At 44.4% G+C, this 15887-nt stretch overlaps 1 protein-coding gene across 1 annotated transcript in view; it reads left to right on the forward strand.

Annotated features, from left to right (window-relative positions):
- The first annotated feature begins 6867 nt into the window (after positions 1-6867).
- Positions 6868-15887, forward strand: part of LOC126285066 (uncharacterized) — a 48641-nt gene continuing 39621 nt past the window's right edge. The window contains exon 1 of the mRNA XM_049984389.1: positions 6868-7057. Coding sequence (XP_049840346.1) covers positions 6909-7057 — 149 coding nt within the window. The 5' untranslated portion in view covers positions 6868-6908. The remainder of the gene's footprint in view (positions 7058-15887) is intronic.

The raw sequence follows: 15887 nt of genomic DNA on the forward strand, positions 1-15887 counted from the left end.
CACTTTGTTACAGGAAATGTTCAAAATGGCCTCCGTTAGCGAGGATACATGCATCCACCCTCCGTCGCATGGAATCCTTGATGCGCTGATGCAGCCCTGGAGAATGGCGTATTGTATCACAGCCGTCCACAATACGAGCACGAAGAGTCTCTACATTTGGTAACGGGGTTGCGTAGGTGAGTTCTTTCACATGCCCCCATAAATGAAAGTCAAGAGGGTTGAGATCAGGAGAGCGTGGATGCATGGAATTGGTCCGCCTCTACCAATCTATCGGTCACCGAATCTGTTGTTGAGAAGCGTACGAACACTTCGACTGAAATGTGCAGGGACTCCATCGTGCATGAACCACATGTTGTGTCGTACTTGTAAAGGCACAGGTAGAGTATCCCGTATGAAATCATGATAACGTGCTCCATTGAGCGTAGGTGGAAGGACATGGGGCCCAATCAAGACATCACTAACAATGCCTGCCCAAACGTTCACAGAAAATCTGTGTTGATGACGTGATTGCACAATTGCGTGCGGATTCTCGTCAGCCCACACATGTTGATAGTGAAAATTTACAATTTGATCACGTTGGAATGAAGCCTAATCCGTAAAGAGAACATTTGCACTAAAATGAGGATTGACACATTGTTGGATGAACCATTCGCAGAAGTGTACCCGTGGAGGCCAATCAGCTGCTGATAGTGCCTCCACACGCTGTACATGGTACGGAAACAAGTAGCACTCTCCATACAGTGACGTGGTCGACGTTACCTTGTACAGCAGTAACTTCTCTGACGCTTACATTAGGGTTATCGTCAACTGCACGAAGAATTGCCTCGTCCATTGCAGGTGTCCTCGTCGTTCTAGGTCTTCCCCAGTCGCGAGTCATAGGCTGGAATGTTCCGTGCTCACTAAGACGCCGATCAATTGGTTCGAACGTCTTCCTGTCGGGACACCTTCGTTCTGGAAATCTGTCTCGATACAAACGTACCGCGCCACGGCTATTGCCCCGTGCTAATCCATACATCAATTGGGCATCTGCCAACTCCGCATTTGTAAACATTGCACTGACTGCAAAACCACGTTCGTGGTGAACACTAGCCTGTTGATGCTACGTACTGATGTGCTTGATGCTAGTACTGTAGAGCAATGAGTCGCATGTCAACACAAGCACCAAAGTCAACATTACCTTCCCTCAATTGGGCCAAATGGCGGTGAATCGAGGAAGTACAGTACATACTGACGAAACTAAAATGAGCTCTAACATGGAAAGTAAGCGTTTCCGGACACATGCCCACATAACACCTTTTCTTTATTTGTGTGCGAGGAATGTTTCCTGAAAGTTTGGCAGTACCTTTTTGTAACACCCTGTATTATACTAGCACTGACATGTGATTACACTTCAACGCAATTTGGGTGCATAGATCCTGAGAAATCAGTATCCAGAACAACCACCTCTGGCCGTATTAACGGCCTTGATACGCCTCGGCATTGAGTCAAACAGAGCTTGGATGGCGTGTACAGGTACAGCTGCCCATGTTGCTTCAACACTATACCACAGTTCATCAATAGTAGTGACTGGCGTATTGTTACGAGCCAGTTGCTCGGCCACCATTGACCAGACGTTTTCAATTGGTGAGAGATCTGGAGAATGTGCTGGCCAGAGCAGCAGTCGATCATTTTCTGTATCCAGAAAGGCCCGTACAGGACCTTCAACATGCATTAACCTGCTGAAATGTAGGGTTTCGCAGGTATCGAATGAAGGGTAGAGTCACGGGTCGTAACACATCTGAAATGTAACGTCCACTGTTCAAAGTGCTGTCAATGCGAACAAGAGGCGACCGAGACGTGTAACCAATGGCACCCCATACCATCACGCCGGGTGATACGCCAGTATGGCGATGACGAATACACGCTTCAAATGTCTGTTCACCGCGATGTCGCCAAACACGGATGCGACCATCGTGATGCTGTAAACAGAACCTGGATTCATCCGAAAAAATGACGTTTTGCCATCTTGCACCCAGGTTCGTCGTTGAGTACACCATTGCAGGCGCTCCTGTCTGTGATGCAGCGTCAAGGGTAACCGCGGCCATGGTCTCCGAGCTGATAGTCCAAGCTGCTGCAAACGTCGTCGAACTGTTCGTGCAGATGGTTGTTGTCTTGCAAACGTCCCGATCTGTTGACCCAGTGATCTAGACGTGGCTGCACGATGCGTTACAGCCATACGGATAAGACGCTTGTCATCTCGACTGGTAGTGATACGAGGCCGTTGGGATCCAGCACTGCGTTCCGTATTACCCTCCTGAACCCACCGGTTCCATATTCTGCTAACAGTCACTGGATCTCTACCAACGCGAGCAGCAATGTCGCGATAAGATAAACCGCAATCGCGATAGGTTACATTCCGACCTTTATCAAAGTCGGAAACGTGATGGTACGTATTTCTACTCCTTACACGAGGCATCACAACGTTTCACCAGGCAACATTGATCAATTGCTGTTTGTGTAAGAGAAATGGGTTGGAAACTTTCCTCATGTCAGCACGTTGTAGGTTTCGCCACCGGCGTCAACGTTGTGTGATTGCTCTGAAAAGCTAATCATTTACATAATACAGCATCTTCTTCCAGTGTGTAAAATTTTGCGTCTATAGCACTTCATATTCTTGGTGTAGCAATTTTAATGGCCAATAGTGTACATTTGACAATGCAGTCTCAAACCCAGAAGAATTTTATTGACCGTGATAACGGTCGTGGAAGCCTACGTTTACATCTATGTGAACGTGTTCATATCGTTGCTTGGTTGGGGCAAACTGCCAAGAGGTGCCCTGATGTGTTGAGTGATTTTGTTACTTTGACAGGCCAAAAACTGGTGCACAAAAGCTTTATTGGCACTGTCCATATTCGGCCACACAAAAAATTACTTAATCATACAAATCATGCAAAGACGAGGCTGCCTGTTGATGAGATTTCGTTGTCACAAATAGGTATGCATTTGATACGGAAACATCACAATAAAACGTTACGTTGGAAAGAAGTATCTGGATCCGACGAAACTGTAAACCAGTTAGGTGTTCAAGGAAGTCTTTCGGTTCACTCTCATGCTGCTGTACCAAGACGAGTGCTGCAGAGTCTACTTTGGCTGTAATTGTGCCTGCGTGACAATGTTTCTTGTCAGTGCATTTTGTTCCACATCGACATGGACGACAAGTGTCGAAACTGACATGGCGATGCTTCGTCTGGCTTTTGACAAAAAACATACGTTAGCAGCTCGTGATCAGTGATCAGCGTACTCCTTCAGCCATCAAGCTTATGGTGGAATTTCTTTACAGAAGCGTTATGTGCATATAACTCGCGGTCATTGTTGATAGCTGTGCTGTGATGGAGATATTTTATGACTGAAGAAAGGCTGCCAATGTTAGTGTATATATTACTAAAGTTCAGTTGCAGACGTGTCAGTCATTAAAGTGAGAGACGTTTGCGGATGAGGGTGTTCTTGAAAGTGTAACCACAGCGATAGCACTCCTCATGTTGCTAAAGGCATTTTCCGCTTCACTAGTCCTCTGAAAATTGTCACTTGGTTTCGGTGAAACTCGTAAAAAGTCACTCAGTGGAGTGGCCTGAAGCTCTTGGTTATGCCAAAAGTGACGGTAATAGTTAGTGACACGAGAAATCTTCAGAACTCAGGGACTGTCACAGGCTGTGAGAAGTTTTTTATGGTTTCCATTCTCTCCTGCGACGGCCAAATACCTTGGACATTAATGACATGATCTAGGAACTGAACTCCTGACACTTCAAACGCGCACTTGGACGAATGATTAAACCACGTGAACGGGAGCGAGCGAAGATTTGCCGTGAGTGATCCACAAGTTCCGTTTCAGAGCCAGAGATAAGCAAAACATCGTCAGTATACACGGTGTCCCAAAAAACACCCAAGCTTTAGGGCAGCTTCCTTACATCAAAACAAGAAAAAGAGTCTGGTAAACATGGGCTATGAGGAACATACATTAAGAGCTACAAGCACTTATTCATCTTCGATTCTGTGAGACAGATCTGTTCTACTAAAAGAATTTTGATTTCCATATTTTGGATTTTGGGAGAAGGAGTATGAAACAAACCAAGAAAAAAGTGTCCGGTAAATATGGGGTCTAAAATGCATACTTTAAAAGCTATCAGCACTTATTCGTCTTCACTAGTGTGAACCTGACCTCTTCTACTGAAATACTGTTTATTCCAAATATATCGTGACCCTGATTTCGGCAAGATGTGGTTCACGCAAGACGGAGCTCGATCCCATCAAAGTAGGAGACAACAACGATGTTTCGACACTTCAGCGGGTCATGCAAAATTTCGCTATTCGTCTGCGTCACATCATCGCCAATGATGGCAGGCATATCGAAAATGTCATAACCAAATCCGAATATCTGTAGTGACGTTTACATGTTGAATAAAGTGTGTGGGTGCCGTAGCTTGTAACTAATTTATGTTTCTTTCATGTAGTTCAATAATTGTCACCCCATTTCCTCCAACCTGTATCAGATCAATATGTCATCACAATCAGTTGTTCCTTTTTTGGTTCATGCTCGGTTGGTTCAATAACTAACAACAAAACTGTGAGTAAATGCACGGAAAAATTTCGTGACAGCAGCTATTAATATTACGTCACTGGCCAAAGCCAATGACTCATATCGAACATTTCTCTTGACCGCAATAACTGTAAGAAACAACATTACAATTATACCCCTTAATCGTTTCACTAGCAACAATTTAACTTGTGCTTTTAAGTTCCGTCTAACCTTACCCTCGGAGATCGATCAAAATAACGAGAGAAACAGTTAAATATCTGTGAGAAAAAATAAAAATATAGTCACTATTAATTTTTTTATCGACAGTAGAAGGTGTGGTCTCAGGATCCGCCCAGACTACACCATCATACTAAAACAAGTACGTCACGATATATTTGGAATAAACAGTACAGTTTACAAACATCATACATTACACTAGTAACTAACACAATCACAAGTAATGCTTAATAATTTAATAACAACCCGCTGTCATCCTTCCATTCACCTCCATGCATTCTTCGCAACGTAAACTCTTGAGGTCACTCAGGACGCCAGGAGTCAAAGCAGGCGGGTGGAATCGGACCGTGCGCTTGAGATAAAATTTTTGCGGACGCCAATGCTTTGCATACGTAGCAGCAACAATTGTTCAGCACTGACGTTACTAACAAATATCTTTTTCTAAAAAAATAGTGGAATAAATAACGAAATTAAAGTTTCAATTTTAGTTGACAATGTAAACAAGCAGCGTTATACATAAGTCAGGTGACAATTTCGATTTGATTTTGACCGAACGTCATGTGGCAGGTCATGCTCGTTTCAAAACAATTCCCGCAAAGATGGCGTCATTTTGACGTCAAGCTCAATGTCGACGACCACATTATCGGCTATACACTTTGTGACAAGGAAGGATATGTATATTATTGCCCTCGATTCATTCGCAGCAATTTAAGCTGTTCTCTTAGGTTCCTGCCTAGCCACACACTCGGAAGTCACTACATATTCGAAAACAGATACAAATATTTGTCGGAAGAAATATTCAAATCTTAATGCAGCTGATTTTAGTCACACCATTTAAAGCTGTCCTCTTAGGTTCCAGTCTAACCACACGCGGAAATCGCCACGTATAGAATATGCACTTTATTGCTGCTTGTTTCAGTCGCAGCAATTAAGCTGTAATCATAGGTTCCTGTCTAATCACGACCTCGAAAAACGCCACACATTCGTAAATAAACAGCGAAATATTTGTGACAGGAAAAAATAGGAATGTTAACGCTCCTCGTTTCACTCGCAGCAATTTAAACTGTCCCCTTAGATTCCTACCTAAACACAATCTAGAAAGGCAGCACATGTTCGGAAATACAGAGCGAAATATTTAGGAGGAGGAAGAATCTGAATTTTATTGTTGCTTGTTTTAGCTGCAAGATGTCCTCTTAGGGCGCTGCCTAACCACATACTCGGAAATCGCTAAATATTTAGTTCATCCTTCGTTCTCAGATCAGAGTGTAAATAACATCCAATATTACAAAAAAAAAATGCTTGTATTACTTTCGTAAGAATGTAGCAGAACGTGTTAACAACTCTAACATGAAAAAAATTGTACGTAACAGGGTGTGAACCAACAAGTTTCGATTCTAGAAAATGCGATGTTATTCATTACGCTCGTAGTTAACCACGTGATGTTTAACTCCGGACTTGGTTATCATATTCTATCTTCGAAGCTTGTATCGGTGATGCATTATTAAGTAACATTAAATTTGCAATGCTCCGTTACACTGAAACGGGATATTGCAAAGTATAAAAGAAGTGTGTTCATTCTTAATTTGTAAATTATTGACGATAATAATTCACTGCTAAGAGAGCACTCTTATATGAAAGCCTTAACCGTCGGTAAATCATACGTACAGCAATAATTACAATAAATCATTTCAATAATGACGTGTTTTTGTAAGTCTCCGGTACGCGTGCATGAAATCTTGTCAGAGGCCCGTATAGAATGCTAATGAAAGTTGATAGCCCATCATGAGATTGTCAATATAGCGCGTGATGTCAAAATGACGTCATATGTGCGGGAATTATTGTGAAACGAGCTTTATCTTTCTGTGGTTCACTCCATAGATATGCCTATCCATAGATACAAAGTTATTCTTTTCTGGTCTTGTGATCTATGCTGCCAATGACTGTTTACAATCTCTGGCGTCTTCTCTTACCTTGTTTTCCGTTATTTTGTAGTTGCTCATTTGACGCAACACACAATATTTTCTTCGAGGTGCGAAATACAAGCGCAGTTGCCCGCAAATATACGTAGTGAAGTTAGCTTCAGTTTGGTTACCAAATCGTTTACACATTTTTTCGCACAATGTTTGGCGAACCGCCTCCTCAAGATGAATCGAAGATATTCGAGATGGCGATGATGGAGCTGAAACGAGTGCAACATCAGTACAATGTGCTGGCGAGAGGGAAAGCGCCGCATCCACCGGGGACCAAGAGAATCCTTCTTAAACAGAGGTTAGTCTCAAACTGGCAACTCGAAAACTGCAAAGCAGAGTCCGCGCACTTTTTATCTCGACGCATCGACTGCCCACGTCCGTATTCTACAGAAATCGAGAAAGCACCGTATCTATTTTATTTTATTCTGTTGGTCTTATGTATACACTACACAGCCATCTCAGATAGTTACATCTGACACCTCGCGGTTCACAACTTTTCTTTTTATTCATATGTAAATGACGGAGTAGGAAAACACGCATTTTGTACATTATTGACACAAAAAAGGCTAGTATCAATACAAGGTAGCTGTCTGAGTTTCTAAAACCTTGAAATATCTGCGAATATATATTCATATTTAGGCCTGTGTACTTCATTACACTCGAACCATGGATCAAATTTGTATTTTTTATTCTTTCGTTTTAAATAAATTTTGATCTGTCACCGTAAGTTCTGCGATGTAGAGCCTACTATTAATTAGGAGACACAGAGCGATTATGGGTGTCCTAAGTTCCTTTAAATATATAGTTAACTTGTCTTCTGCTTGTTTCATGTAGTGGGCACTGACATAAGATATAGTTGTGATTACCTACTAACTTTTGGTGGCACTATAATGTTGGAGTCCCATAAATTCGTAATTTATAAAGGTTGCTTCGATGCAACCACGGTTATATACACACATTAAAAAAGTTTTGCACCACCTCGGTTCCGAGATTTCCAGAACATAAGCATCATTTCCGGCCTTTTTATTGCTCATGAAAACCACACATTGCACGTTGATCCACCATACAGCGAGACCTTCAGAGGTGGTGGCCCAGATTGCTGCGTATACACTGGTACCTCTAATACCCAGTAGCACGTCCTCTTGCATTGATGCATGGCTGTATTCGTCGTGGCATACTATCCTCAAGTTCATCAAGGCACTTTTGGTCCAGATTTTCCCACTCCTCAACGGCGATTCGGTGGAGATGCTTCAGAGTGGATGGTGGGTCACATCATCCATAAAAAGCCCTTTTCAATCTATCCCAACCATGTTCGATAGGGTTCATGTCTGGAGAACATGATGGCCACACTAGTCGAGCGAATTCGTTATCCTGAAGGGAGTCATTCACAAGATGTGCACGACGGGGGTGCCAATTGTCGTCCATGAAGACGAATGCTTCTGCAATATGCTGCCGATATGGTTGCACTATCGGTCGGAGGATGGCATTCACGTATCGTACAGCCGTTACGGCGCCTTCCATGACCACCAGCGGCGTACGTTGGCCCCACATAATGCCACCCCAAAACAGCAGAGAAACTCCAACTTGCTGCACTCGCTGGACAATGTGTCTAAGGCGCTCAGCTTGACTGGGTGGCCTCCAAACACGCCTCCGACGATTGTCTGGTTGAAGGCGACACTCTTCGGTGAAGAGAACGTGATGCCAATCCTGAGCGGTCCATTCGGCATGTTGTTGGGCATACCTGTACCGCGCTGTAGTATCCAAGATGGACCTCGCCATGGACGGCGGGAGTGAAGTTGCGCATCATGCAGCCTGTTGCGCACAGTTTGAGTCGTAACAGGACGTCCTGTGGCTGCACGAAAAGCATTATTCAACGTGGTGGCGTTGCTGGCAGGGTTCCTCCGAGCCATAATCCGTAGGTAACGGTCATCTACTGCAGTAGTAGCCCTTGGGCACCCTGAGCGAGGCATGTCATCGACAGTTCTTGTCTCTCTGTTTCTTCTCCATGTCCGAACACCATCGCTTTGGTTCACTCCGAGACGCCTGGACACTTTTCTTGTTGAGAGCCCTTCCTGGCACAAAGTAACAATGCGGACGCGATCGAACAGCGGCGTAGACCGTCTAGGCATGGTTGAACTACAGACAACACGAGCCATGTACCTCCTTCCTGGTGGAATGACTGGAACTGGTAGGCTGTCGGACCCCATCCGTCTAATAGGCGCTGCTCATGTATCGTTGTTTACATCTTTGGACGGGTTTGGTTACATCTCTGAACACTCAAAGGGACTGTGTCTGTGATACAATATCCACAGTCAACGTCTATCTTCAGGAGTTCTGGGAACAAGTGTGATGGAAAACTTTTTTTGATGTGTTTAGTATGCAGAGGTTCGACTTTGAACAGCATATCGTTGGTATTCCATACTATTTTTGGAATTTTCTGCTTAACGCAACTACATCTATATCTGCACTCAGCGGAGCTGTTTACAGTGTGTGGCGGAGTGTACTCGTGTTAAATGCCGAAGAACACCCTCTTCTATTTATTGTATAATACCATTCATCAAGCCATTTACAGAACTGTAGAAACTCTTCACCAATAGATAAATTCTCAGTCCGTGCCTCCCTTTCCGCCACCCTGTCTATTTTTTAATTGCTAGCATCCTTCTCAGGCCTTCGCTCAAAATTACTTTACATTTCATAAAAAGGAGCACGTGTGGATCCTGAGCAGAATTCCGTATCCCACACGGAATACGTGCAAGATCTTACATTTCATTTAGCCCCCTCAAACTAGCAAGCTATTTAGTGTAAATATATGGAGCTGGAATCAGTGTGTACTGAAAGAGCTGGGCCATGTTTTCATTTTAATTTTATTTACTACAACAAATAATTAAGACGATGTAGGACAGTTACGAATAATGTATTTCCTGACGTCGTCACCGAATTTTTAACATGCTGGGAAACTTTTCTGTTATGGAATTTAGGTGAACACATTAGGCAAACGAAATTTTAAGGACGCATCGTATTTTCATCTCCTCGAAACGGAAACTCTGACAGAGGTTTCTAACGTGAGTTACTTTGAATCAAATGTGAAGGATTAAGCTCTGTTGGTGCGTCAAAAGCCTGGCAGCCACCCATTCGGTTTCATTTTGAGAGTAGTTGCATAAAGCCATTTCTGTCACACTTTTGATATAAAAGTAATTATGCAAATAAACTAAATTGATGAATTAATTAAACCCACATTCTGATGACATCACGGGTTTTCTCCGGCCGGCACGTGGGTCCCCTTCCCAGCCACCCCTCTGCGAAACACCAACCCCTCGCCAAGCTTTCCCACAACCCCACCCACTCCTGGAAATGGAGGGAAATTCAAATTTATTGGCAGGAATATCATATTTTGTTTGTATACCTTGGCCACCTCAGTATGGCTTTCAATAGTGGAGCTCGGCTCGTTCTCCCCAGTACTGCTACAGTGGCACTCACCAGAATATGGCCAGAAGACTCTGTGCCGAAATATCGTGGCAGGACGTTAATGATAGCCGGCAGTTCTCCCGCGTTTTTATGGGACAATGCTACTGATTTGTTTGACTGATGGGGCTGCCAAGTGCTATACCACCTACTGCACTCCCCTGACTTAAGCCCTCGTGAGTTCAACTCGATTTATAAACTGAAGGAAACACTTCACGACCTTCGGTTCAGAACTGCTACAAATTGTCGGGCAATAGACCGCTCGCTCGAACTGTCAACACAACTGGCACTGCTAAGAGTGTCCTACGACTTTCACATCGTTGAAAACGGGTTCTGCACAATGCTGGTGACTACTCTCAAGGTCAGTAAAACTTCGAAACACGTATCTATCTTGTAAGAGCTGTAAATAAATAGCTGCCACTGTTAAAGCCCCATCTTTTTAAAAGTATCACCTTGTCATTGAAACAGTGAAGTTATCAGTCAACTCTTCTCTTCGCTTTGCTGTATGTGCGCCCTGTCAGTGAGCATTACGCACAACAGTTGTTAACAATGTAGACAAGTAATACGCAAGCCATTTCCCTCAGCTGACGTCGAGTGCCGGTGTCCTGGCCAAGAGACTGAAGGTGAACGTTTTCACTGGATAACATTCATTGACGAATTTGTCTCCGACATGATTCAGCATCATTCAACATACAATAAGTTATGGTAATCTATGTATATATTTACAAAAGTCATTACAGCAAGCTGCCTGAAAGTAATGAAAGAAGCAAATCTTGTAATGTGGTGATGAAAGTTTGGCAACCCCAAATGGTTGCTGCAGCTACACGTCCTGTAGGATTGGCTGAATATGTGTTGGACTTTCCGTATGAGACTCACCCCATCGCCGCTGTCAATCCAAAAGTAATTTTGGAGAGAGCGCGGTTACTTATACAGTCTAAAACACTCTAAGATTCCAGTTATAAGTACACTGGATCTCTGAAAAGCTCTTACGTATTCAATAGCCTTTGATAGTTACAGTCTCGTATAGGAATGCTGGAGTAAAGTGGAAATTGCGGTACGACATGTCTTGTTTGATCAGTGATATACTAAACATATCGGCCATGCGAAGGACAAAGTAACCAACATAATTAAGAGTGATACTTTGTTCTTATGATCGACAATAAATGATTCAGACCATTTTGATTATGAGAATCTTGAGTATCAGAAATAACGTAAATCGAAATAAGACGTCCAGTCCCAAATTAATGGATGGAACATCCATCGGAAAGAAAACAAATATATCATCACATAAGGACATGGATGTAATAGAGACGGCTATACACAGGAAATATATTAACAATAGACACACACACACACACACACACACACACACACACACACACACACACACACACACACACACACACAGTCCATGGTCTCATCCTAACCTAATGAATCGATATCGTCCAAATTTGGTACCGAAGCAGGCCTAATGTGTATCAGCAATGTGGTGTTTATAACCTCCTAAGTGGAAAAGGAGCAAGTATATGGGCAAAATGAATTTTTTACAGCACTGACATATAGTCTGCCCTGCATGACAGGCACTTGTGTGGGAACAGTAATGAACCTGCTTTGCAGGGCAGCCTATATGTCAGAGGCAAAAGACGGTTTTCTGGGCTCCAGCATGTAGACTAACCTGCATGATAGGCTTGTTAGAGCAGTATTAGCCTGCTTTATCGATCTGCTTTGCATGGTGGCCTGTACCTTAGGGACAAATGACATAATTTTCAAGAACCTGATGTATAGCCTGCCATACACGATGTGTTTTGTGGGAGTGGTAACAGCCTGCTTTGTTCAACTGTATTGCAGGGGCTAGACATACCGATGAACATGGCTGGGAAAAAATTGAGATGGATAGAGAAAGGGATGGACAGAGTGAGGGGAAGAGGAAATGACAGAGAGAAAGGGAGAAGAGCGAAATACATGGAGCAGATACTGTAGAAGGTGCAGAGGGTAGTGGATGGGTTGAAAAGGAGGAGGCGAAATGATTATCGAGAGAGAGAGAGAGAGAGAGAGAGAGAGAGAGAGAGAGAGAGGAGGAGGAGGAGGAGGAGGATATGGTCAGATGGAAGGGAAGAAGGTATGGTCAGAGAGAGGTGGTGGTGGAAAACAAAGACAGGAGGAGGAGGAGGAGATGAAGAGATGGAGAGAGTGGGGAGGAGGAGATAGGCAGATATAGGTGGGAAAGAAAGGTTGACACAGACATGGGGAGGAGGTGCTTTGTTCAATAAACGTATCAAATGCATATGCAAGCAAAGCTACTGGTGAAAGCCTAATATCAAATCTAGGAAAATAAATAAATACACTTTATGCATAAAGCTAAAATGGAATCTGTGGTCCACACATAAGTGCATCAGGACCAAACTATTGAGAACCTCATTCCTTAAGAAATATTTTGGTAGAGCCCACAGTATATCACTACTGTGGTGTCATTATCTGCCATAAATCTGTTAGTATTCTCTCCTGCCCTCTTCGATTATGCTCAGTGGCAGGTAGTTAACGACCTGGAGTTTAGTGATGACTTCCCCATCTGGAGCCGGCCGAAGTGGCTGTGCGGGTCTAGGCGCTACAGTCTGGAACCGCGTGACCGCTACGGTCGCAGGTTCGAATCCTGCCTCGGGCATGGATATGCGTGATGTCCTTAGGTTAGTTAGGTTTACGTAGTTCTAAGTTCTAGGGGACTGATGACCACAGATGTTAAGTCCCATAGTGCTCAGAGCCGTTTGAACCATTTGTTCACTTGCAACGATATTCTCTGAAACGATCCATGAGCCCCTTGGGATGGCCTCAAAACTAGTAGTCCAGGGTACTAAGATCCAGAGATCTGGTGGGCAAAGCAGCTGGTCCCAAGCGACCTATACTCTTATAAGATACACAACATTGAGATACCATTTTGTCTCAAAACTGTAATGTACAGAGGCATCATCTTGCATAAGTCGTGAGTTGGCTCATGTAGCGAGTGAGACGTCATGAAATGGACCACCCAATTCATGTTCCAAAAACTGTCTATACACTCTGCCTGTCAGGCATTGTGGAATAGCATGGTCCCTCCTCTAACCATCTCAACTTGTCCCAGCCACACTCATTGTCACATATAGCCTCTGCAATACAGTCCAATAAATCTGGCTGAAACTACTCCAACAATGAGCCTATCATGCTAAGCAGGCTACACATCAGGGGCTTCAAAATCTTTTATTTGGCCATAATGTACAGGCTGCCATGCAGAGAGATTGATAAAGTTGGCTGATACTACTCTGGCACAATATGCCTGTCACGCAAGGCTGCCTACATGTTGGGATCTGGAAAACCATTCTTTGCCCTTCAAATGTAGGCTGCCCAGCGAAGCAGGTTGATATGGCAGGCCAGTACTGTTCCCATACAACATATTTGTCATGCAGGGCAGCCTGTACACGAGGGGCCAGAAAAAGATGTTTTGACTCATTTCTCTGCTCTTACTGGAGTGCTGGCCTACTGTTTCTGTGCCAAAATTAGTTGAATCTGATCTAGGAGTGTTCGAGGAAATCCCAGCCATACACACGAACACACATTGTGCTTCTATATATAACAGATAGAGTAGCCCCTTCCCCTTGCCTGTGTTCCACACATATAAACTATGTGATCAAAAGTATCCGGACACCCCCCAAAACATACATTTTTCATATTGGGTGCATTGTGATGCCACCTACTGCCAGATACTCCATACCAGCGACCCCAGTAGTCATTAGACATCGTGAGAGAGCAGATCGCTCCCCACACCATGATGCCGGGTGTTGGCCCTGTGTTCCTCGGTCGTATGCAGTCCTGATTGTGGCGCTCACCTGCACGGCGCAAAACACGCATACGACCATCATTGGCACCAAGGCAGAAGCGACTCTCATCGCTGAAGACGACACGTCTCCATTCGTCCCTCCATTCACGCCTGTCGCGACACCACTGGAGACGGACTGCACGATGTTGGGGCGTGAGCGGAAGACGGCCTAACGGTGTGCGGGACCGTAGCCCAGCTTCATGGAGACGGTTGCGAATGGTCCTCGCCGATACCCCAGGAGCAACAGTGTCCCTAATTTGCTGGGAAGTGGCGGTGTGGTCCCGTACGGCACTGCGTAGGATCCTACGGTCTTGGCGTGCATCCGTGCGTCGCTGCGGTCCGGTCCCAGGTCGACGGGCACGTGCACCTTCCGCCGACCACTGGCGACAACATCGATGTACTGTGGAGACCTCACGCCCCACGTGTTGAGCAATTCGGCGGTACGTCCACCCGGCCTCCCGCATGCCCACTATACGCCCTCGCTCAAAGTCCGTCAACTGCACATACGGTTCACGTCCACGCTGTCGCGGCATGCTACCAGTGTTAAAGACTGCGATGGAGCTCCGTATGCCACGGCAAACTGGCTGACACTGACGGCGGCGGTGCACAAATGCTGCGCAGCTAGCGCCATTCGACGGGCAACACCGCGGTTCCTGGTGTGCCCGCTGTGCCGTGCGTGTGATCATTGCCTGTACAGCCCTCTCGTAGTGTCCGGAGCAAGTATGGTGGGTCTGGCACATCGGTGTCAATGTGTTCTTTTTTCCATTTCATGATATCCAGTATTACAAATTTACTCTTTCTGGCAGACACATGTCCATATCGTCCGCTCTTAAAATTCTGCCATCTCTCTCCCCACATCCACCACTGCTGGCGGCTCACCTCCAACTGCGCAAAGCTACGCGCTGTTAACAGCCAACTGCCCAACACCACAGTAGCAAATTCCAACAATTTAAACCAGCCACAAACTGCACACAGCACAGTCAGTGATTTTCATACAGAGCGCTACATGGCGTTACCAGCATAAAAACCTAAACAGCCTACTTACAATATTGATCAGCTTGTTGACTCAACATTATTTGACTTTGCCATTTCATAACGAAACTATCGTCTTCGAACGGAGCCTAGACGTCAGGCAGTGCTACAGATTAGTCTGTCATCACAATCAATATTTCAAGGGAGTGGATGACGGAGGGGGGGGGGATACTATCTCATTCAGCCAGCATCTGTAAGAATTGCTACTGACACTTATTCTTGCTTCTAACGATAATATTTTCTGTTAACAGGGATGCCAAAGTTTCTTAGTCATAAACACTATCTTCGTCAGAAACACTAAATGAACATTGGTGATGTGACTGCTCATGTGTATAAATGTTGTTTGACCAAAACTGTTGTCGAGTTCTAAAGCGGATGTTATTTTTCTTAGCGGCAACAGTTGTAAGTGGAGGAGACATGGGCATATTTTGTCCATGTCTCCAGAAATGGTTCGAAAAACACTTCGTAAAATGTTAGAGGTAGGGCCTGCTACTGCCTTTCAACACCAGCTTATGACACATTCAGCCGGCCTAGAGAAGTGAAAGTGTAAGGGCCAGCACAAGTTTCTGGAACAAACACGTACTGTCAGTGGCTGCTGTGACGTCACTTGATGGTGCACATTCTAAATTGTATTTCACTTTCGTATGCAGTTACGAAGAATGTTAAATTGTCAGATTTGCCAGTGTTAAAATATGCTATAAAATCGAACTCACTTTTGGTCTGAATCAAGCGTCGAAGCGATTAAAGCAAAAATAACTTTTGTGGTCAAGATTACAAAACGAATATC

Source organism: Schistocerca gregaria, chromosome 8, assembly GCF_023897955.1.
Source record: "Schistocerca gregaria isolate iqSchGreg1 chromosome 8, iqSchGreg1.2, whole genome shotgun sequence".
Lineage (NCBI taxonomy): Eukaryota > Metazoa > Arthropoda > Insecta > Orthoptera > Acrididae > Schistocerca > Schistocerca gregaria.